General features: G+C 41.4%; 1 protein-coding gene across 6 annotated transcripts in view; it reads right to left on the bottom strand.

Moving 5' to 3' along the window:
* LOC106609626 (rho GTPase-activating protein 17) overlaps window positions 1-20,982 on the bottom strand; it is a 53,633-nt gene extending 32,651 nt beyond the window's left edge. For 4 of the 6 annotated variants that reach the window (XM_045724111.1, XM_045724115.1, XM_045724125.1 and 1 more), the window contains exon 1: window positions 20,392-20,982. In XM_045724111.1, the coding sequence (XP_045580067.1) occupies window positions 20,392-20,444 (53 nt within the window). In that variant the 5' untranslated portion in view covers window positions 20,445-20,982. The remainder of the gene's footprint in view (window positions 1-20,391) is intronic. The other 2 variants (XM_045724108.1, XM_014208585.2) reach the window with 2 other exon arrangements.
* Window positions 20,983-25,444: the final 4,462 nt, after the last annotated feature.

The following is a 25,444-nucleotide window of genomic DNA, read 5'->3' as shown; positions in this document are numbered from 1 at the left end:
ATGTCTCAAGTTAAGGGAGCTTGCAATTGAAATGCTGTCTGCAGGAATATCCACCAGAGCTGTTGCCAGAGAATGTAATGTTCATTTCTCTACGCTAGAGGTCCACCGAATATGATTTTTCAACACCGATACTGATTATTGGAGGACCAAAAAAAGCAGATACCGATTAAAATCGGCTGATTTTTATATATTTGTAATAATGACAATTACAACAATACTGAATGAACAATGAACCCTTTTATTTTAACTTAATATAATACATGAATAAAATCCATTTAGTCTCAAATAAATAATGAAGCATGTTCAATTTGGTTTAAATAATGCAAAAACAAAGTGTTGGAGAAGAAAGTAAAAGTGCAATATGTGCCATGTAAAAAAGCTAACGTTAATGTTCCTTGCTCAGAACATGAGAACATATGAAAGCTGGTGGTTCAATATTCCCAGTTCTTCAATATTCCCAGATAAGAAGTTTTAGGTTGTAGTTATTATAGGAATTGTGACGCGTCGACTCTCTCTCTCTATAACATTTGTATTTCATATACCTTTGACTATTGGATGTTCTTAGAGGCACTTTAGTATTGCCAGCCTAATCTCGGGAGTTGATAGGCTTGAAGTCATAAACAGCGCTGTGCCTCAAGCATTGCTAAGAGCTGCTCGCAAACGCAGTAAAGTGCTGTTTGAATGAATGCTTATGAGTCTGCTGCTGCCTACCACCGCTCAGTCAGACTGCTCTATCAAATCATAGACTTAATTATAATAAACACACAGAAATACGAGCCTTTGGTCATTAATAAGGTCAAATTCGGGAAACTAATTTCGAAAACAAAACGTTTATTCTTTCAGTGAAATACGTAACCATTACGTATTTTGGCAAACGGGTGGCATCCCTAAGTCTAAATATTGCTGTTACATTGCACAACCTTCAATGTTATGTCATATATATGTACAATTCTGGCAAATTAATTACGGTCTTTGTTAGGAAGAAACATAGTTCGCAACGAGCCAGGTGGCCAAAACTGTTGCATATGCCCCGACTCTGCTTACACTGAACGCAAGAGAAGTGACCCAATTTCCCTAGTTAATATTGCCTGCTAACATGCATTTATTTAAACTAAATATGCAGGTTTAAAACAATATACTTCTGTGAATTGATTTTAAGAAAGGCATTGATGTTTATGGTTAGGTACATTTGTGCAACAAATGTGCTTTTTTCGCAAATGCGCTTTTGTTAAATTACCACCTATTTGGCAAAGTTGAAGTAGGCTGTGATTCGATGACAAATTAACAGGCATCGCATTGATTATATTCAACGCAGGACAAGCTAGTTAACCTAGTAATATCATCAACCATGTGTAGTTAACTTGTGATTATGTGAAGATTGATTGTTTTTATAAGGTAAGTTTAATGCTAGCTAGCAACTTACCATGGCTCCTTGCCGCCACAAGGTCCTTTTGACGCTGCACTCGCGTAACAGGTCGTCAGCCTGTCACGCAGTTTCCTTATGGATTGCAATGTAATCGGCCATAATCGGAGTCCAAAAAGGCTGATTACCGATTGTTATGTAAACTTGAAAATCGTCCCTTATTAAAATCGCCCATGACGATTAATTGGTCGACCTCTACGCGACCTACAACGTTGTTTTAGAGAATACGGCAGTACGTCCAACCGGCCTCACAACCGCAGACTAGAGGTCGACAGATTAATTGGAATGGACGATTAATTAGGGCCGATTTCAAGTTTTCATAACAATCGGAAATCGGTATTTTTGGACGCCGATTTAGCCGATTTTTTTATTTTTTACACCTTTATTTAACTAGGCAAGTCAGTTAAGAACACATTCTTATTTTCAATGACGGCCTAGGAACGGTGGGTTAACTGCCTTGTTCAGGGGCAGAACGACAGATTTTTACCTTGTCAGCAAAGGGATTCAATCTTGCAACCTTACGGTTAACTAGTCCAACGCTCTAACCACCTGCTTTACATTGCACTCCACGAGGAGCCTGCCTGTTACGCGAATGCCAAGGTAAGTTGCTAGCTAGCATTAAACTTATCTTATAAAAAACAATCAATCATAATCACTAGTTAACTACACATGGTTGATGATATTACTAGTTTATCTAGCCTGTCCTGCGTTGCATATAATCGCTTAGGTACACGTTGCTCCAACGTGTACCTAACTATAAACATCAATGCCTTTCTTAAAATCAATACACAAGTATATATATTTAAACCTGCATATTTAGTTAATATTGCCTGCTAACATGAATTTATTTTAACTAGGGAAAATGTGTCACTTCTCTTGCAACAGAGTCAGGGTATATGTCCCCCCTTATCTCCGCTCACTGGTCACCATAGCAGCACCCACCTGTAGCACGCGCTCCAGCAGGTATATCTCTCTGGTCACCCCTAAAGCCAACTCCTCCTTTGGTCGTCTCTCCTTCCAGTTCTCTGCTGCCAATGACTGGAACGAACTACAAAAATCTCTGAAACTGGAAACACTTATCTCCCTCACTAGCTTTAAGCACCAGCTGTCAGAGCAGCTCACAGATCACTGCACATAGCCCATCTATAATTTAGCCCAAAATACTACCTCTTCCCCTACTGTATTTATTTATTTTATTTATTTTGCTCCTTTGCATCATATTATTTATATTTTATCTCTGAACTTTCTTCAAACTACAAATCTACCATTCCAGTGTTTTTCTTGCTATACTTTATTTACTTTGCCACCATGGCATTTTTTTTGCCTTTACCTCCCTTATCTCACATCATTTGCTCACATTGTATATAGTCTTATTTTTTTTGAATTTTTTTTTTTTTGAATTTTTTTCTACTGCATCATTGATTGTATGTTGTTTTACTCCATGTGTAACTCTGTGTTTTTGTATGTTGTCGAACTGCTTTGCTTTATCTTGGCCAGGTCGCAATTGTAAATGAGAACTTGTTCTCAACTTGCCTACCTGGTTAAATAAAGGTGAAATAAAATAAATAAATAAAAAAATATGCAGCAGTTTGGGCCGCCTGGCTCGTTGCGAACTGTGAAGACTATTTATTCTTAACAGACACAGCCGACTTCGCCAAACAGGGGATGATTTAATAAAAGCGCATTTGCGAAAAAAGCACAATCGTTGCACGACTCTACCTAACCATAAACATCAATGCCTTTCTTAAAATCAATACAGAAGTATATATTTTTAAACCTGCATATTTAGCTAAAAGAAATCCAGGTTAGCAGGCAATATTAACCAGGTGAAACTGTGTCACTTCTCTTGCGTTCATTGCACGCAGAGTCAGGGTATATGCAAAAGTCTGGGCCGCCTGGCTCGTTGCGAACTAATTTGCCAGAATTTTACGTAATTATGACATAACATTGAAGCTTGTGCAATGCAACAGGAATATTTAGACTTAGGGATGCCACCCGTTAGATAAAATCCGGAACGGTTCCGTATTTCACTGAAAGGAAAAACGTTTTGTTTTCGAGATGATAGTTTCCGGATTCGACCATATTAAGGCTCGTATTTCTGTGTGTTTATTATATTATAATAAAGTCTATGATTTGATAGAGCAGTATGACTGAGCGGTGGTAGGCAGCAGCAGGCTCGTAAGCATTCATTCAAACAGCACTTTTGTGCGTTTTGCTAGCAGCTCTTCGCTGTGCTTCAAGCATTGCGCTGTTTATGACTTCAAGCCTATCAACTCCCAAGATTAGGCTGGTGTAACCGATGTGAAATGGCTAGCTAGTTAGCGGGGTGCGCGCTAATATCGTTTCAAACGTCACTCGCTCTGAAACTTGGAGTAGTTGTTCCCCTTGCTCTGCATGGGTAACGCTGCTACGAGGGTGGCTGTTGTCGATGTGTTCCTGGTTCGAGCCCAGGTAGGAGCGAGGAGAGGGACGGAAGCTATACTGTTACACTGGCAATACTAAAGTGCCTATAAGAACATCCAATAGTCAAAGGTATATGAAATACAAATCGTAGAGAGAGAAATAGTCCTATAATAACTACAACCTAAAACTTCTTACCTGGGAATATTGAAGACTCATGTTAAAAAGGAACCACCGGCTTTCATATGTTCTCATGTTCTGAGCAAGGAACTTAAACGTTAGCTTTCTTACATGGCACATATTGCACTTTTACTTTCTTCTCCAACACTTTGTTTTTGCATTATTTAAACCAAATTGAACATGTTTCATTATTTATTTGAGGCTAAATTGATTTTATTGATGTATTATATTAAGTTAAAATAAGTGTTCATTCAGTATTGTTGTAATTGTCATTATTACAAATAAATAAAGATTTAAATATTTTTTTAAATTTCTTTAAAAAAAAAATGTAAATTTTTTTGTTATTATTATTATATATATTTTTTTTAATTTATTTTTAAATCGACCGATTAATCGGTATCGGCTTTTTTTATGGTCCTCCAATAAATCGGTATCGGCGCTGAAAAATCATAAATCGGTCGACCTCTACCGCAGACCACGAGTAACCACACCCGCCCAGGACCTGTACATCCGGCTGCTTCGCCTGCGGAATCGTCTGAGACCAGGCACCCGGACAGCTGATGAAACTGGGGAGTATTTCTGTCTGTAATAAATCCCTTTTGTGGGGAGCCAGATGGGCCTGGCTCCCTAGTGGGTGTCCCTGGCTCCCCAGTGTGTGGGCCTATGCCCTCCCAGGTCCAGCCATGGCTGCGCCCCTACCCATTCATGTGAAATCCATATTTATTCAGTAATTGTCTGATTTCCTTACATGAACTGTAACTCAGTAAAATCTTAGAAATTGTTGCATGTTTCTGTTCAGTATACATAGGGCAGCAGCCTCTTAGGTGCATGGTAGAGTAACCGGGTGGTAGCCGGCTAGTGACTAACGTTCAGGGAAGGGTACTGGGCAGAGGCCGGCTAGTATGCTAGCCTAACCCAAACACTAGAACATACCAAACATTTATCAGTCACACAGAGACCAACAGCTGACCCCCCCAGTCTTGTCTGAGTCTAGCCTTCAGTAGCAGGTGGTTAAGACAGACAGGGGTAAGTGTCTTCAGGCCCACTTACTCAAGACCAGACCAGTCCTACATACCACCACCAGGCCTTGTTAAAAAACATTTTTTATTTCAACAGGTAGGCTAGTTGAGAACAAGTTCTCATCTACAACTGCGACCTGGCCAAGATAAAGCAAAGCAGTGCCACACAAACAACAACACAGAGTTACTCATGGAATAAACAAACATACAGTCAATAATCCAGTAAAAAAAAAAGTCTATATACATTGTGTGCTAATGAGGTAAGATAAGGGAGGTAAGGCAATAAATAGGCCATAGTGGCGAAATAATTACAATTTAGCAATTAAACACTGGAGTGATAGAGACTGGAGTGTCAGATTTGCAGAAGATGAATGTGCAAGTAGAGATAAATAAATAAACAACGGTATGGGGATGAAGTAGTTGGATAGGCAATTTACAGATGGGCTATGTACAGGTGCAGTGATCTGTGAGCTGCTCTGACAGCTGGTGCTTAAAGTTAGTGAGGGAGATATGAGTCTCCAGCTTCAGTGATTTTTGCAATTTGTTCCAGTCATTGGCAGCAGAGAACTGGAAGGAAAGGCAGCCAAAGAAGGAATTGGCTTTGGTGGTGACCTGTGAAATATACCTGCTGGAGCGCGTGCTACGGGTGGGTTCTGCTATGGTAAACAGTGAGCTGAGATAAGGCAGGGCTTTACCTAGCAAAGACTTATAGATGACCTGGAGCCAGTGGGTTTGGCGACGAATATGAAGCGAGGGGCAGCCAACGAGAGCATACAGGTCACAGTGATGGGTAGTATATGGGGCTTTGGTGACGAAACAGATGGCACTGTGATAGACTGCATCCAATTTGATGAGTAGAGTGTTGGAGGCTATTTTGTAAATGATATTGCCGAAGTCAAGGATCGGTAGGATAGTCAGTTTTAAGAGAGTATGTTTGGCAGCATGAGTGAAGGATGCTTTGATGCGAAATAGGAAGCCGATTCTAGATTGAATTTTGGATTGGAGATGCTTGACCTCTATGGGCTAGGTGGGACGCTTGCGTAACAGCCACTGGCAGCCTGTGGCGCGATTTTCAAAACGTTAAAAATCCTATTACTTCAATTTCTCAAACATATGACTATTTTACAGCTATTTAAAGACAAGACTCTCGTTAATCTAACCACACTGTCCGATTTCAAAAAGGCTTTACAACGAAAGCAAAACATTAGATTATGTCAGCAGAGTACCAAGCCAGAAATAATCAGACACCCATTTTTCAAGCCAGCATATAATGTCACCAAAACCCAGAAGACAGCTAAATGCAGCACTCACCTTTGATGATCTTCATCAGATGACAACCCTAGGACATTATGTTATACAATACATGCATGTTTTGTTCAATCAAGTTCATATTTATATCAAAAACCAGCTTTTTACATTAGCATGTGACGTTCAGAACTAGCATACCCCCGCAAACTTCCGGGAATTCGCTAACATTTTACTAAATTACTCACGATAAACGTTCACAAAAAGCATAACAATTATTTTAAGAATTATAGATACAGACCTCCTCTATGCACTCGATATGTCCGATTTTAAAATAGCTTTTTGGTGAAAGCACATTTTGCAATATTCTAAGTACATAGCCCAGGCATCACGGGCTCGCTATTTAGACACCCGGCAAGTTTAGCACTCACCATAATCATATTTACTATTATAAAAGTTTGATTACCTTTTGTTGTCTTCGTCAGAATGCACACCCAGGACTGCTACTTCAATAACAAATGTTGGTTTGGTCCAAAATAATCCATCGTTATATCCGAATAGCGGCGTTTTGTTCGTATGCGTTCCAGACACTATCCGAAATAGTAAAGAAGTGTCGCGCGCATGGCGCAATTCGTGACAATAAAATTCTAAATATTCCATTACCGTACTTCGAAGCATGTCAACCGCTGTTTAAAATCAATTTTTACGACATTTTTCTCGTAGAAAAGCGATAATATTCCGACAGGAAATCTCCTTTTCGGCAAACAGAGGAAAAAAATCCCAAAGGCGGGGGCGGTCGGGTCACGCGCCTAAGCCCAGTGTCCCTTGATCGGCCACTTGAGAAAGGCGATAATGTGTTTCAGCCTGGGGCTGGAATGACGACATTCTGTTTTTTCCCGGGCTCTGAGCGCCTATGGACGACGTGGGAAGTGTCACGTTAGAGCAGAGATCCTTAGTAAATGATAGAGATGGAAAAGAAGTTCAAGAAATGGTCAGACAGGCCACTTCCTGTAAAGGAATCTCTCAGGTTTTGACCTGCCATTTGAGTTCTGTTATACTCACAGACACCATTCAAACAGTTTTAGAAAATTTAGGGTGTTTTCTATCCATATGTAATAAGTATATGCATATTCTAGTTACTGGGTAGGAGTGGTAACCAGATTAAATCGGGTATGTTTTTTATCCAGCCGTGTCAATACTGCCCCCTAGCCCTAACAGGTTAATGGAAGTCTGGAAGGAGAGTTTACAGTCTAACTAGACACAGAATATGTGGACATCTACAAATACCTAAGTCAGAACTGTCCAGAGTAGTGATGCTGGACGGCCAGGCAGGTGCTTGTAACGATCAGTTGAAGAGCATGCATTTAGTTTTATTTGCATTTAAGAGCAGTTGGAGGCCACGGAAGGAGAGTTGTATGGCACTGAAGCTCGTCTGGAGGTTAGTTAACACAGTGTCCAAAAAAGGGCCAGAAGTATACAGAATGGTATCGTCTGCGTAGAGGTGGATCAGAGAGTCACCAGCAGCAAGAGCAACATCACTGATGTATACAGAGAAAAGGGTCAGCCTGAGAACTGAACCCTGTGGCACCCTCATAGAGACTGCCAGAGGTCTGGACAACAGGCCCTCCAATTTGACACACTGAACTCTGTCAGAGAAGTAGTTGGTGAACCAGGCGAGGCAGTCATTTGAGAAACCAAGGCTGTTGAGTCTGCCGATAAGAATGTGGTGATTGACAGAGTCGAAAGCCTTGGCCAGGTCGATGAATACAGCTGCACAGTATTGTCTCTTATCGATGGAGGTTATGATATCGTTTAGGACGTTGAGCGTGGCTGAGATGCACCCATGACCAGCTCGGAAACCAGATTGCATAGCGGAGAAGGTACGGTGGGATTCGAAATGGTCGGTGATCTGTTTGTTAACTTGGCTTTCGAAGACCTTAGAAAGGCAAGGTAGGATAGATATAGGTCTGCAGCAGTTTGGGTCTAGAGTGTCTCCCCCTTTGAAGTGGGGGATGACCGCGGTAGCTTTCCAATCTTTGGGAATCTGAGACGATACGAAAGAGAGGTTGAACAGGCTAGTAACAGGGGTTGCAACAATTTTGGCTAATCATTTTAGAAAGAGAGGGTCCAGATTGTCTAGTCCTGCTGATTTGTAGGGGTCCAGATTTTGCCGCTCTTTCAGAACATCAGCTATCTGGATTTGGGTGAAGGAGAAATGGGGGAGGCTTGGGCAAGTTTCTGTGGGGGGGTGCAGGGCTGTTGACCAGGGTAGGGGTGGCCAGCCGTAGAAAAACGCTTATTGAAATTCTCAATTAAAGTGGATTTATCGGTGGTGACAGTGTTTCCTAGCCTCAGTGCAGTGGGCAGCTGGGAGGAGGTGCTCTTATTCTCCATGGACTTTACAGTGTCTCAGAACTTTTCCGAGTTTGTGCTGCAGGATTCAAATTTCTGTTTGAAAAAGCTAGCCTTTGCTTTCCTAACTGCCTGTGTATATTGGTTCCTAACTTCCCCGAAAAGTTGCATATCACGGGGGCTATTCGATGCTAATACAGTACGCCACAGGATGTTTTTGTGCTGATGAAGGGCAGTCAGGTCTGGAGAGAACCAAGGGCTATATCTGTTCTTAGTTCTACATTTTTTGAATGGGGCATGCTTATTTAAGATGGTGAGGAAAGCACTTTTAAAGAATAACCGGCATCTTCAACTGACGGAATGAGGTCAATATCCTTTTAGGATACCCGGGCCAGGTCAATTAGAAAGGCCTGCTCGCTGATGTGGTTTAAGGAGCGTTTGACAGTGATGAGGGGTGGTCGTTTGACCGCAGATCCATTACGGACGCAAGCAATGAGGCAGTGATCGCTGAGATCCTGGTTGAAGACAGCAGAGGTGTATTTGGAGGGCAGGTTGGTCAGGATGATATGAGGGTGCCTGTGTTTACGGATTTGGGGTTGTACCTGGTAGGTCCCATGATAATTTGGGTGAGATTGAGGGCATCAAGCTTAGATTGTAGGACGGCCGGGGTGTTAACCATATCCCAGTTTTGATCACCTTAAAGCACGAGCTCTGAAGATAGATGGGGGGCAATCAATTCATATATGCTGTCCAGGGCACAGCTGGGGGCAGAAGGTGGTCTATAGCAAGTGGCAATGGTGAGAGACTTGTTTCTGGAAAGGTGTATTTTTAAAAGTAGAAGCATGAATTCTTTGGGCACAGACCTGGATAGTAAGACAGAACTCTGCAGGCTCTCTCTGCAGCAGATTGCAACTCCGCCACCTTTGGCAGTTCTATCTTGTTGGAAAATGTTATAGTTAAGGAAGGAAATGTCAGGGTTTTTGGTGGCCTTCCTAAGCCAGCATTCAGACATGAAAAAAAGACATCCGGGTTGGCAGAGTGTGCTAAAGCAGTGAATAAAACAAACTTAGGGAGGAGGCTTCTAATGTTAACATGCATGAAACCAAGGCTTTTATGGTTACAGAAGTCAACAAATGAGAGCACCTGGGGAATGGGAGTGGAGCTAGGCACTGCAAGGCCTGGATTAACCTCTACATCACCAGAAGAGGAGTAGGATAAGGGTACGGCTAAAGGCTATAAAAACTAGTCATCTAGTGCGTTCGGAACAGAGTTAAAGGAGAAGATTTCTGGGCGCGGTAGAATAGATTCAATGCATAAATTTACAGACAAAGGTATGGTACGATGTGAGTACAGTGGAGGTAAACCTAGGCGTTGAGTGACGATGAGAGAGGTATTGTCTCTAAAGGTTAGCTGATGACCGCTAGCAGTGGCTAGCTGACTACTAGCTAGTTAGCTAGTAGCTAGTTAGCTAGTAGCTAGTTAGCTAGTAGCTAGTTAGCAGGCTAGCTTCTGTTGGGGGTTCCGGTTATAAAGTAAAGAAATTAGCAGATCCATACCACATTGGGTGAGGCGGGTTGCAGGATAGTATGTTGAAGTTGGGGTTGAGAAAAATATATTTTTTAAATATGCGAAGAAAAAAATATATATACACGGGACACGACAAAAGACGCCGACTGCTACGCCATCTTTGATAGCCTTAGCGTGTCTTTACCCATGGGCCCAGGGCTATTAATAGTCAACTAATAGTGTGGCTCTGAGGGTCAGAGAGATTAGATTTACTTAAAGGGAGAGGAGAAAATCCTGGCTCAGCTTAAATGGTTTATCAATACCCTCAACATGGAGCTCGAGCTCAGAATACAGGAGAGGAGCTGATAGTTACTGTTGCCATGGGGGACCCTGATACTACTGTAGGATCAGAGTCACTGACAGCCTGACACAGCGTACTGTGTGGAGTTAGGCCTAGTTGAAAATGTTCAACTGTCAATTTACATTCAACTTCCAGAAAACTCAAAATAGCATTGTGTTAGCGTGTGTGGGATACTTACAGTAGATAAACTATGATCATTTTTTAGATGTGTGTGTTTGTGCCAAGTTGTCAACTCCAAATAGCATTATGTTACATAACATTGACTGTGGAACACCTAGAGTAGGGAAAACTTTAAGATTTTTTTTTTTTAATCCACATCCTTTGTTACCATTGGGCATTTCCATCAAAAAGGACCCATGAGCACCAGCATATCAAATTGGCTGTCAAATGGGGAAATTAAGGCAAAGATACATTTTTCAACCATTGTCAATCTTAAAAATTAGGCATAAGTTAAGGCTTTAATTTCTGGATAAACAGATGGAAAAGGGTTCTTAGAAAACAACTACCAGTCTTAAAAGTTATCAGAAATATAACAAAACACAATGTGGAAATAAAGACCCCTGTCAACTAATATCAACACATTTCGTTGGAGAAAATGTTTACCTTAAGTTTAAGAATTATTGCCTTGTAATTCCATTACCAAAAAATGGTTAAGATATTTTCTAATTTCTCTACCCTAATGGAGGGAGGTGAATAAAAGTTCACACAAGTAGCAAGTAATGGTAGACCAACCAATTAGTTGGTGCTTTTACTGATATTTTTTTTTTAATGAATTAAGTGATTAAAACTCATAATACTTTTTGCTAACAGAATTACCAAACAAATCTGTAAAAAGGAATTATTGCAACTGAATTGGCTACAATGTCAATTTATAGTAGTCACAAACCACAGTTGTGACTGCTACTAGCATTAGCACAATGACTGGAAGTCTATGGTATCTACTAGATGGACCGGAGTGGACCACGTTTGGATAGCACAGTGAGTATGGCTCAGTAGAGTACACAACAGTAAAGAAAAGTAGAGTATATTGAACTGTACTCTACTCTGCTGTATTGTAAAGCACTGAACTCTACAATGCGCACTGTGATGTCCAAATTTGTGAAACATCAGGAGAATGACATTCATAATTATCCATTAATGTGTAGTACATAGCAGGGAGCCATCAGGGCTGTGACAGTAGTTGAATAACTGACTTATGGATGAAGATCATCATGAAAATAAAATAACCATCAAAACTGTTTCAATTATATATATATATATATATATATATATATATATATATATATATATATATATACACACACAGATTATTATTACTACTTTCTTTCCCCCCCATGTAGATTTTGCTAACAGTCTATTAAACGTTCTACATCTCCTATTTCCAACTGTCCTTTGGATGCTGGAGCAGCTGATCTTCTAGATGGGCCTGAGTGTAGAGAGTTACAGGCCATGGCACTTCAGTAAAAACATTTTTTGATGGGTGGGCATTCTTTTATACAATGTACGTTTTCATTACTTGTTAGTAAAAAAATTAACCGGTCTTCTTTAAAAAAAAAAAAAAAAAAAGTTGGTTGTGTTTGACTATTCATTAATCATTGAACAGCAGTCAACAAGGTTGTTCTGGCTCTGAGGCCTATAATGCGCTAACGTTGTTTCAAATAGACAATCCTCTCCAACCTGGCATGGTTTCATTTGATACAGAATATTTTCTTAATTTCTAGACTAACCAACGCTGATCAGGCCCGGTCCTGGCGAATATGCCGTCCTAGGCGAGACAAAAAAAAAAAAGTGCCGACCTCATATCCCGGCAAACTAAAATACTAGTATAGGCTTTAGAGTGTTGGCCCACAATGCACTTTTATGAATGCCCATATGGCAGCCTACCGTTTGTAAAACAGCCAATTCACCGTAAATCCCTGTCATTTGGTTACATTCATTTCTATTAACACATGTATTCATTACAGTAATATACCATTGTCATTCTCGGAGTGGAACACTTGTTTGCAGAGTTCACAACCTGTTACACTTGTGAGAAACAAGTTTTGGTTGATTTCATACCATCATTTATGCGCTCCATGTGAGCAATGTCACGAACCTGCTCGAAGTCCGCAACAAAAAGGGACACAACGTGGAGATAAGGAATAACAAAATATATTTATTAACTAAAGTAAACTAAATACAATTAACAATGGTGTATGAAGTCAGTAATCAGTAGTGTAAGTGAGTGGTTGCGTGCATGAATGTGATAATGAGAGGTGTTGAAAGGTGCCAACGCAAACAAACAAAACAGCCACAAAAATGCCACAACCAAAATCTATCAGTGTGTCTGCATGGAGAGTCTCCTCAATGAATGGGGAAGAGGTGCATTTATCCTCGGACACACTGTCGTGGGTGATGTTGGCTTTTGCGGACTGATCGAGCACTGGTACACTACCAAGTGTACTATTTTTCAGATGTTGCCCTACCGGAGTTACACAATAATAGCGTCACCGCAAATGTTTTTTTTTTACAAAAATAAATCAAATAGCGTCACTGCTATTAGCTTCACGACTGACATTTGGACCAGCGATATCAGCCCCATGAGCATCCTGGGTCTGACAGCACAGTGGGTCGTCGAGGATTTCGTACTGAGGAAAGTCGTATTGCACGCTCATGAATGTGCTGGATGTCAAACCGCTGCTGCCATTTCAATGGCATTTGAGAACATGTTTGAAACATGAACACACTTTCTGGTCAGTGTGTGTGTAACCTTTATTTAACTAGGCAAGTCAGTTAAGAACAAATTCTTATTTACAAATGACGGCCTAGCCCGCCCAAACCTGGACGACGCTGGGCCAATTGTGCGCCGCCCTATGTGACTCCCAATCAAGGTCGGATGTGATACAGCCTGGATTCGAACCAGGGACTGTAGTGATGCCTCTTGCACTGAGATGCAGTGCCTTAACACACACATGGACGCAGCGGTCTAACTATTAACTGTACTCGAATGTTTAAAAAGGCCACAATTTATTTTATAAATCGGTATCATTTTTTCCCCCAAGGAAAATATCGGATATTGGTATCGGCCAAAAATGTCATATCGGTGCATCACTACGTCATACTATAGAATAGCAGTCCCCTTCATACTTTGTCAAATCATTATCTTAAAGCCTACTTTCGGAAAGCCTAAGGTAGGCCTAGCTTTGTAAATACGTTTTAAGGGAGGGAGAATCATTTGCTCGCGTCCGACATACGCTGGCGGCTTTGATTGACGGGTGCCTTTACAGCGGTGTGTGTGTGAGTTCGCTGATTCTCTCTTTAGGCCTATGTGTCCATTCAGAAAGTTTCTTAAAGTAGTCTGTCTGGACTCCATCTCTTTAATAAGAATCAAACGCTCCTGTCATAATGTAATCTTGTAAAAGGCCTATTGTCAGTAGCTTACGCTACATTCTTTCTCTCATTATGGCGTTCTCTCTTTGAAGAACATTTGCCAATGCCATCGAATGACCGCAGCAGCAGGGTTTGTGACGACATGCAAATATTTCAGGAAATGTGGGAGAAAACCATTCAAACGGAGACTGATGGGTTTTGTACATCGAAATAGGATGTGTATTTCAAAAAATGATGTGCTTGTCTGTTGGCTTTTCTGCATAAGGTAGGCATTTCTTTATTTTGACTCCATTTTTATTTGTATTTTATTTAACCTTTATATAGCTAGTTAAGCAAGTCAGTCAAGAACAAATTCTTATTTACAACGACGGCCTACCATTTTGTCTCCGTTAATAATGTGTGTTAATACAACAACGCAACAGATCCTCCCAAACCTGGAATTTCGTAATTTGTTGATTAATAAGTAATAACCTGAATAAAAATAATAATAAAGACGTTAGAGATGTTAGATCGGGTTCAAGTCCAGGCTCTGCCTGAGCCACTCAAGGACATTCAGAGACTTGTTCTGAAACCACTCCTGCGTTGTCTTGGCTGTGTGCTTAGGGTTGTTGTCCTGTTTGAAGGTGAACCGTCACCCCCAGTCTGAGGTCCTGAGCAGGTTTTCATCAAGGATCTCTCTGTACTTTGCTCCGTTCATCTTTCCTTCGATCCTGTCTTGTCTCCCAGTCGCTGCCGCTGATAAAACATCCCCACAGCATGATGCTGCCAATACTATGCTTCACTGTAGGGATGGTGCCTGGTTTCCTCCAGACGCGAGGCTTGGCATTCAGGCCAAAGAGTTCAATCTTCGTTTCATCAGACCAGAGAATCTTGTTTCTCAGAGTCTTCAGGTGCCTTTTGGCAAACTCCAGCTGTGGCAAATCACACAGTCTACCATTAATATGACAAAACATTTATTTTTACTGCTCTAATTACATTTGTAACCTGTTTATAATAGCAATAAGGCACCTCGGGGGTCAGCGGTATATGGCTGTATCCAGGCACTCCGCATTGTGTCGTGCGTAATAGCACTTAGCTATGGTATATTGGCCATATACCACACCCCCTTGGGCCTTATTGCTTAAATAGAACCCATTGCTCTGCATGGTTGTGAGGGCTGGGGTCCACTCACCAACCAAGAATTCACAAAATGGGACAAACACCCGATTGGGACTCTGCATGCAGAATTCTGAAAAAATATCCTTCAGGTACAATGCAAAATCCTAAACAATACATGCAGAGCAAAATTAGGAAATACCTGCTAATTATCAAAATCCAGAAAAGAGCTCTTATATTCTACAACCACCTAAAAGGCAGTGATGCTCACACATTCCACCATAAAATCCCTCACCTACAAATAGATAAACCTAGAGATAGTGTTGTCATGATACCAGTATCGCGATACTACGACACCAGATTTTCCTTGGCAAACAAAGAAAACACGAAGCAGACTAAACTCTATGGTCCTTAAAAGCTACTTTGGTAAAATAGTGTGTGCTATAGCATGCAACAAAGAAATGTGAGTCTGGGTGAAAACGTAATTCTGTTTATCATCCTTAGGACTGTTTTCCTCAAGACATTGAGTCCGCTTCATATTTTGTTTCCTTTGCTTCTTTATTTCCTAATATCGCGATACTGATATCATGACAACACTACCTAGAGAAGAGTCCCCTCACCAGCTGGTTCTGGGGCTCGGTTCACAAACACACTCCACCAAGCCCCTGGCAGCAACACAATTAGACTCAAACAAACAACTATTTGACACTGGAAATAATCAACAACAATAAAACGGAGCAAACCAGAATGTTATTTGGCCCTAAACAGAGAATACACAGTAGCACAATACCTGACCACTCTGACTGACCCAAAATGAAGAAAATCCTTCACTATGTACAGACCGAGTGAGGATAGCCTTGCTATTAAGAGAGGCCGCCATAGGCAGACCTGGCTCGAGAGAAGACTGTGCCCACTGCCCACAAAATGAGGTGGAAACTGAGCTGCCCTTCCTTACCTCCTGCCAAAGGTATGACCATATTAGAGACATTTTTCACACAGGTTACACAGACCCACAAAGAATTTGAAAACAAATCAAACATTGATAAACTCCCATATCTGTTAGGCGAAATACCACGATGTGCACAACAGCAAGATTTGTGACCCGTAGCCATGAAAACAGGGCAACCTATATTTATCTGTTTCCTTATCTTCCCCTACTATTCATACTACAACTATTTGCACATTGTTAAAAACACTGTATTGCTGATAATAACATTTGAAATATTTGTATCCTTTTGAAAATGTAATGTTTTTGTTTTTTTCTCAATTTTGTTTATTTCACTTGCTTTGGCAGAGTAAACATATGTTTACCAATAACAACCCTTTAAATTGTATTAGATAGAGAGGGAGGCAGAGCGAGAGAACGAGAGAGAGAGAGGCTGCGAGCCAGGCCCCAAAACCAAATCCAGGGAGGATTAGAGTCAAGAGACGTTTTCTGGAGCCTGAAGCCTAGCTTACTGGTATTCAACCTCCAAAACCAGAAGACTTGGTCTACGTTCCAAATAGCAAAAGTAGTGCACTATAAAGGGAGTAGGGTGCCATTTGGGACAGACATGGTCCCAGCGGCAGCCAGGGCCTGGAGGGGACATATGAGACATTACTCACCACATCTACAGGACTACAGAGAGAAACACACTTTAAAACATATTACTAAACCACAGGACAGTTATTTGGTGTATAAACAAAGATGAGTTGCCCATTTTCAATAACAAACGCCACATTCACTCGCTCAACCATAGTCAAACTAAACTGCATCACTAAAAATAGACCTCTCATGTCCCAGCCCAGGAGCAACAAAACAACAATTGTTTAGCCTCTGTCAGCTGACCTGGGCTAGCAGAGTGAATGGAGCTGACTGACAACACTAGGCTCTGTAGAACTGTGTCACTGACTAACCACGAGGTAGATTTGTGACCTAGCTAGTTGGCTACAACAGAACAGGGTTACTTGGATCACTGAACAACATAAGTTAGGCTACACCCTGCCACCAGCCAGAGAATGATCCCCATGGCAACGTGCTATGGAGTGGGTAAATTAATACTTTATAGGGGCTGTTGCTGGCCTTTTCAACACTCAATCAGCTTGGAGAGGAGGTTGAGTTTGTTATGTTAGCAACAGTTGGCTGCTCAGGGCTGACAAGATAATGGATATCGAATAGAGATGAAAGGATAGGACTTGTGCACAACTGAATAGCTATAATGCCTATTGGTGTGAAGTAGCCTACTGTTGCTGTCTGGTTTTACAAGGAGATGTTGTGCAAAGATGAGCTGAGCCCACTTCTGATCCGTCAATTTCAGTGTAAAATGGATCTACCACAGAGTTCAACAAAGCAAATTATTACAAGAACAGACAAACGCATACTTCACTGTCACCCAACCCTTTGGGAAACTAAGGAACTGAAGAATGTCTTGTGGTTTTAAACAATTCTGCTGAGATGTGCAACCTGTCTGTGACAAGCTGTGGCTAGACTCCTTCCTCAATCATCTCACCACTCTGCTTGAAAAGGCCCCATCTTATCATCACCAATGTACAGATCTAATCCCACCATCACCAGAGGTACCTCACCAGCTTCTATCTGTCTGAGGCGTTCAAGAAGTAATCCTTCTAACCCCCCCCACAAAAAAAGATATAGATGTACTATTGTAAAGTGGTTGTTCCACTGGATATCATAAGATGAATGCACCAATTTGTAAGTCGCTCTGGATAAGAGCGTCTGCTAAATGACGTAAATGTAAATGTAAGAACATGGGAGCTCAAATCAAGAAACGAGAGCAGGTAAGGATTCACATCGTCTTCGACACAGTTACTTCCCTAGCATTGGTCACGCCAGTGTTTTTTCGCCCATTCTCTCTTTTTAGAAACAGCACTTCTCTGGGAGGCCATTTCCTGTTTGGTGAAGAATGAGAGATTTCCTCAGAGTGGCTGACTGCTGAACACAGTGTTCTGCTCCGGCACAATCACAGGAACAGGCTAAGGGCCCTCGTCTATCACACACATTCACATGCACGCTTGTAGCTTGCACACAGATCCTCACACACACACAAGTCTGCTTTCCGCATCACACACACACACACTCTCCTGATTTACTGTTAGTCAAATACAGTGAAGAAATGTTGAGTATTCCAGCGGTCCTGTCTGTTGACCCTGAGCCAGTGGCACAGCGCTGAAGGAACATTAAGGGGATACTCTGTGAGCGCACTCTGGATACGGTTACACTCAAATAAACATGCCAGGATTAGTCCTAATTGGGGATGGCAGCTTGGATGTTTCTCAGTGCTAAATTGCCAATCAAATGATGCCAGTGGGACAAAAAGTACAGAGTAGCTTAGCTTTGCAGATCTTTTATAGAATTAGAGCTAGATCCTTTGAACATTGTTTCTCCCCATAGAATTATAAATTGTAGAATGGACATTCAGATTCAAATCTATGTTCCATTCCACAATCCACATATTTGTGGCATTCCCACAGATGATTTCTAGGTGACTTTTTTTTTATACTTTGACGAGAGCAGAGCAAAATGTCCCAGTCTGAGATGTTATCTTGGCTGTTTTTCAAAACTCTTCAATTGCTTTCTTTCCTAGTCACCTTTCCTCCATCACCCAGGTGGGGCAGGGCAACGCAGGGCAGGCCTCTCCTTTTCAAGGGTACCGTTACAGGGAGGTTCTATATCTCTCTCCATGGGGGAAAAAAAACTATGGAATTAGAGATCCGATGCCAAGATATTCCCAAAGATTGCACTTCTTCAAAGGGCTGTTCTCTCAAGGATGGTTCCATACTGGCAATTGGGCCAGGGTGCCTAGGCTATGGTTGAGTGAGGTAATCGTGCCTGGTCTGATTAATAAGGCTCTAATACACAATTAATTGGTACCTGCTACATTTTGTAATTGTTCCTTACAAGCCAGAATGTAGAAATGTAGAAAAAAATATTAAACTTACTCTACCAGTTGTCTGTGTGGTCTGTCCTTCAGCTGCTCGAAATGAGACAAAATATTGTTCTTTTTTTAAATCTTAAAAATACATATCTACAATTCAAAACAACAAAAATGTATGAATTCTTCTCCATCCTCCCCTGATTGAGAATATAAATGTTTTATTGTCATGTCATGCTTAGTTCAGTAGTTATTTACGAGAGAAAACGGAATACAAAAAACGAACTTTACCTCGTGACAAACCGAACCAAATGCTACCGGCTCTCTAAGTCAGGTAAACAATACTTTCCTGTGGATATTTTTGCCTCAAATTTCGAGCAGCTGAAGGACAAACCACACAGACAACTGGTAGAGTAGGCCTTCAACATTCTGGGTTGTACGATACATTTACACGATTTACAGGCATTAATTGCAGATGGTATATACCAATTAATTGTGTATTACATCGTGCCATACTTATCTCAAGCATTATGTAGCTTGTTTAATGAGTTATGCGTTAAATCTAGCTGACTGTAATTTTGTGTGCAAAATGCAACTCCAGAGGGTTTGAATCGGCAGTTTTATGTTTAGCCTGAGTGAAAGTGGAATGGAAGAGCATGGCATGACTCAATAATTTGATCTTGTGAAGTATCCCCTACATAAATACTAGAGGTAGAACTGTTCTGGGGGCCTTTAACACGCCTGTGCTGTCTTGAGCCACACAAGTGTAAATAAGGATGTTAGTTCCTGGTCGTCAGCATCAGTTGATGTGAACTTGATCACTCATCCTGGCTGCCTCAGCAGATTAGACTGACATGGCATTGAAGTGAAGTGACATGGCCTGGCAACAGAGTTGGAGGACTGGTGACTCACTGATCTACTGGAATCTGTGCACACACACAAACACCAGGAAAAATTGCCTGAATCTCTTCTTTAATGTCAGTTAGATTGGGGACAATAAGTTGAATAACAGTTGTTGCAGGGCATGCACTTTCCTGTACCATGCATCTCCAGCATCTGCCATTTGTTGCTAGGTCACGTGAAGTAGTGCAACGCCACAGTCCTTAGATAAGAGCTGTCAAATATCTTTAGCTTGCTCAGCAGTAAGAGGTGCATATCTGGCTGTTACCGATGTAAATGTGCGGACTGCATCCTGGCGAATAGATGTGATGCTAAATTCACCATGAAACTAACTGGAAACGTTTAGACTTACAGCCATGTAACAAAACCGTTATACAGAAACGTGTGAACTGTTTAGGAAACCTCAGCACTCTTTCCTTGATGAATAATACTCCAGATAAAAATGGGCCAATAATATTAGAACTAGGATAAAAGCCTTGACGTTACCAGCTGTTGGTACACTTTTTTTTATTCATCCAAATGAACTGACAATATGGCATTACAACGATAAAGAAAATCAGGGAAAACTCCCTACCCCCAACGCTGCACTTAACACTAAAAAACAGAACTTGCTAGCTAACAAATTGCTAGCTAGTTAACAATTTAGCAACAGCTAACGTTAACGTTACTTGCCTGCCAACTGTTTGGTTGGCGAGTTGTTTCATCCGATTGAACTGTTTCTTCATTTTGCGTCCTTCTCCAGTGGAGTCGTGCTACTTTTTAGAGCTGGAAAAGTAAATCCTGTGATGTGCTTCATCAGACAAGAGTCCTTTTGTTGGCCATGAAGTTCACAATATAACCAACTAACAGTCAGTAGCTTTGTGTCGAAGATTAGCTTGCAGCTAGCTAAAGCTATGAATCAATTAAAATAGCTAGTCACTTTTTATCTAGCTAGTTTAGGTTAGTCTTCAAGTGGTTGTTTCAGAAAAAAATTATTCCGTCGCGTGCTGACGACATCGTTAAAGCCATGTATTTTATCAAAAAGCTAGCGAGCTATCCAGAGTTCCACTGACTGCTTGCAGCCTTTATGCTGAATATCTGGCTAACCAACGTCGAGCGCTTTTCCCAACCAGCTAGCTAGCAGCACACCTCTCTCTTTGCCAGCACAAGCTGATGATGGCGTTGAATGGGTGGCAGGAAGAATACGTAGCAAAAGCATCCATCTACCGCCATCCCCAGCACTGTTAAATGTGCTGCTGACTGTGGGGCTTGGGATAGTTTACGAAAGTCATCTTGCTCGCTCCAGTGACACAATTCAGTACTGCAGAACTTGCACTGACCTCTGGATGAGTTTTTATTATGAAGATGTTGAATTTGCCAACATTACGCAGCAAAATGTACACATAGCTATTAAAACAATCAGTTTAGTTGAAATATCAAACTGTTGTTCAATGACATACATAATCAGTTGTTGTCAGCAGGCCTCGTTTTCATCAACAACAATTTATCATCAACTTTCACTCCCTAATCGCCCATGGAGCGCATAGCCGCACCACCATTGACGTCTCAACACACGTCTACTTACGTTGAACCTTATAATGGGCTGTATTGCAGATAGATGGACATGTGTTGTCATCTGATTCCTCATGATTCATTAAAACAATTTAATGAATTTAAATAATCTTAAAGTAGATAAAAGAAGACAAGAAAAACAGAAGAGAGAAAGGTTTTACTGATAAAGTTGCCATGGCCAGGTCGAGTATGGGTCTGCCATATTTTATTTCTCCAATTCCACTTGGATTGGCTACACTAGCCTAGCCTGGCTGACGCGATTCACGAGTTAGGAGTCAACCAGACTAACATTTGCATTCCTGAGCCCACAAAGTCTGGCATTAAAATAAATGTAATTATTTCATACACTAAACTAGATGTCTCAATTGAAGTCTACATAATCAAAATCACTGTCAAATTGAATTTCTGTAACTGCCCCATACTTGATACCATAGACAGTAGCGATTTTAGCATGTAAACCTTGGTGGGGGAAAAAAAGTGGGATGCATGCTGGCAAAGCCACTACACAACACAACACAATACAATACATGAATTGCGCTATAACGGTGCCAAACGGCCCGAGGTAAAGACAGTTTAAAGTAGGATATTCGACGGATATTCGCGCTTTCAAACCTCAATAGCATTCAAACCACTTGAGCCACAGACTCCAAATAAGTGTCATGATGTTGGAAAAATTGCGCACAACATTGCACAGGTCTTATTTTCACGATTTGGACATTAATTCGCTTTCCAAAGCTAATCAACATGTGGAAATGTGAGCAGCATATTGTATTCCAAGTTGAATTATTTAGGGAGCTTAAACAAAGTACTAACTTTTTTACATTGAAATCTCAATAGCTCCTTGGTCATGTCACCTAGTGACTTCAAACAAGGTTCAGAATGTCCACTCAGTGGGCCTACACATTGCACACCCTTTAGTTTGTCAATTGTCATCTCATATGGTTTTACATGAATTTTTCAAAATTTTGAATTTCAATAGCTCCTTGGTCATGTGACCTGGTGACTTCAAACAAGGTTCAGAATGTCCACTGACTATACCTTCATATCGCACACTCTGATGTTTGTCTACTTTCATCTCATGCTATTAGACTTAACTCTGCAAGCTTTGCAGGCCTTCATTTTACATGGGTGTTCAAAAAAAATGTTTTAAGTCAAAAAATGTTCCATCCTCGCAATAACTATCTTTCACATGGACACTGAAACGATCCGCAAATGGCTGTATGTGGTATGGATCAAGGACAGGAGAGGTGTTCAAACAGAGGTGCTTAAAGGAAGGCCCACAGGTAGGCCTCATGAAAAACAATGTTTCATATGCTCTTTTTAATCACATTAATAGACAGTGATTTGTCAGTCACAGTGAGCTTGATAACGTGAAAGAATCATTTTCATGGCATCACTTTCATATACTGTACATTATGACAAATCCTTCTACGTTGAGTATTAGAATGCAGTTTCCATAACCTGATAATGACTTGATATTTGAGTGCATTCACAACAAGCCACCTGCAGACAACTTACAAAATGCAATATTGCATTTGAGGGTTCGTTTTTCTGATGAAAATAGTTATTTGATGCATGGCCTACTATTTCTAACCAGGAAAATAAATTCCTTGGTCTTTTGTGAGTAAAATCCTTTTTCCAAATTGATTTAGGTACATTTTTGTGAAGAGGTATGAGGGTTGTAATATGGGTCATTTAATAGTAAAATTATTTAAGGGATCAATACATTTCTATATTGCTTCCCCAGTATCTGCATGAACCGTCAGGCCAAGTGTTTTTGGTTGATCCTGCTGGACAGAAAGAGATGGAGGAATCGGAACACGCTGCATTCAAATTCAGGTCTTAGTTATTCCATTGTACTGGATCTAATACATATTAGCATTTTACATACATTCATAAGTGTAATACTTTTTTATGACACTGTGAAAAACTCACTTGGCTGCTGGCTCTGTCACTTTCAGACATGCGCAGAGCAGACTTGAACCACAGGGGTTCTCTGTAAAGAGAGAGTAATCCAAAAGGCACAGACACACCCCTTGACTTTCAATTGGCACCGTTGACCTGTATGTACTCTCTCCTGATTGGCTCTGTGGTGCACAGTCTGGCAGTCTGACTAAAGTGCCAGAGGTATGAGGAGAGACATCCTCCTTTGTATTTACGGGAACAAATATTTCCTAACACTTTGGATCCTATTCTTGGACAGTTAGAAGACACAATGCATCAATGCAAAACAAATATATATTACTAATTACTGTCCATGAGTAACCTCAACCTTGTGGGTCTATGGGTGTTTGGGCCAATAAAATGCCAACGCAATTCTACCACTGACTAGTCTCTCATGCCCCTATGATCGTGGACACAGGGCAATAGTTTTTAATCTAAACCAGCCCTTTTTTACTGGAGTACACTAACCCCTAATTGGGGCTCCTTTCTTGACACACAGTAGCAGTTTACCAGATAAGAAGTCAAGAACATTAAAAAGTAGATTGTTTTAAGGGTGTATTACATCCTGTGCTGGCCCCATTGTCATATCCATTCTGGATTCTGAATGGTAAAATCATAGCTGAAAAATGCCTCTATGTATGTGTATACATTTTCCGCCAAGACAGAACTGCCAAAGGGGGTGGAGTTGCAATCTACTGCAGAGACAGCCTGCAGAGTTCTGTCATGCTATCCAGGTCTGTGCCCAAACAGTTCAAGCTTCTACTTTTAAAAATCCACCTTTCCAGAAATAAGTCTCTCACTGTTGCCGCTTGTTACAGACCCCCCTCAGCCCCAGCAGCGCCCTGGACACACATATGTGAATTAATTGCCCCCCATTTATCTTCAAAAGTTTGTACTGTTAGGTGACCTAAACTGGGATATGTTTAACACCCCGGCCGTCCTACAATCTAAGCTAGATGCCCTCAATCTCACCCAAATTATCATGGAACCTACCAGGTACAACCCCAAATCCGTAAACTCGGGCACCCTCATAGATATCATCCTGACCAACCTGTCCTCTAAATACAACTCTGCTGTCTTCAACCAGGATCTCAGCGATCACTGCCTTATTGCCTGCGTCCGTAATGTGTCCGCTAGATGCCCTCAATCTCACCCAAATTATCATGGAACCTACCAGGTACAACCCCAAATCCGTAAACTCGGGCACCCTCATAGATATCATCCTGACCAACCTGTCCTCTAAATACAACTCTGCTGTCTTCAACCAGGATCTCAGCGATCACTGCCTTATTGCCTGCGTCCGTAATGTGTCCGCGGTCAAACGACCACCCCTCATCACAGTCAAACGCTCCCTAAAACACTTCAGTGAGCAGGCCTTTCTAATCGACCTGGCCCGGGTATCCTGGAAAGATATTGACCTCATTCCGTCAGTAGAGGATGCCTGGTTATTCTTAAAAGTGCTTTCCTCACCATCTTAAATAAGCATGCCCCATTCAAAAAATGTTGAACCAGGAACAGATATAGCCCTTGGTTCACTCCAGACCTGACTGCCCTTGACCAGCACAAAAACATCCTGTGGCGTACTGTATTAGCATCGAATAGGGGGAGACACTCTAGACCCAAACTGTTACATACCTATATCTATCCTACCCTGCCTTTCTAAGGTCTTCGAAAGCCAAGTTAACAACAGATCACCGACCATTTCGAATCCCACCGTACCTTCTCCGCTATGCAATCTGGTTTCCGAGCTGGTCATGGGTGCACCTCAGCCACGCTCGAGGTCCTAAACGATATCATAATCGCCATCAACAAAAGACAATACTGTGCAGCCGTATCCATCGACCTGGCCAAGGCTTTCGACTCTGTCAATCACAGCATTCTTATTGGCAGCCTCAACAGCCTTGGTTTCTCAAATGACTGCCTCGCCTGGTTCACCAACTACTTCTCAGATAGAGTTCAGTGTGTCAAATGGGAGGGCCTGTTGTCCGGACCTCTGCCAGTCTCTATGGGGGTGCCACAAGGTTCAATTCTCGGGCCGACTCTTTTCTCTGTATACATCAATGATGTCGCTCTTGCTGCTTGCTGGTGATTCTCTGATCCACCTCTACGCAGACGACACCATTCTGAAAACTTCTGGCCCTTTGGACACTGAGTTAACTAACCTCCAGACGAACTTCAATGCCATACAACTCTCCTTCCGTGGCCTCCAACTGCTCTTAAATGCAAGTAA

The sequence above is a fragment of the Salmo salar genome, chromosome ssa01 (assembly GCF_905237065.1).
Source record: "Salmo salar chromosome ssa01, Ssal_v3.1, whole genome shotgun sequence".
NCBI lineage: Eukaryota > Metazoa > Chordata > Actinopteri > Salmoniformes > Salmonidae > Salmo > Salmo salar.
This window is presented reverse-complemented; position numbering and strand designations above follow the sequence as displayed.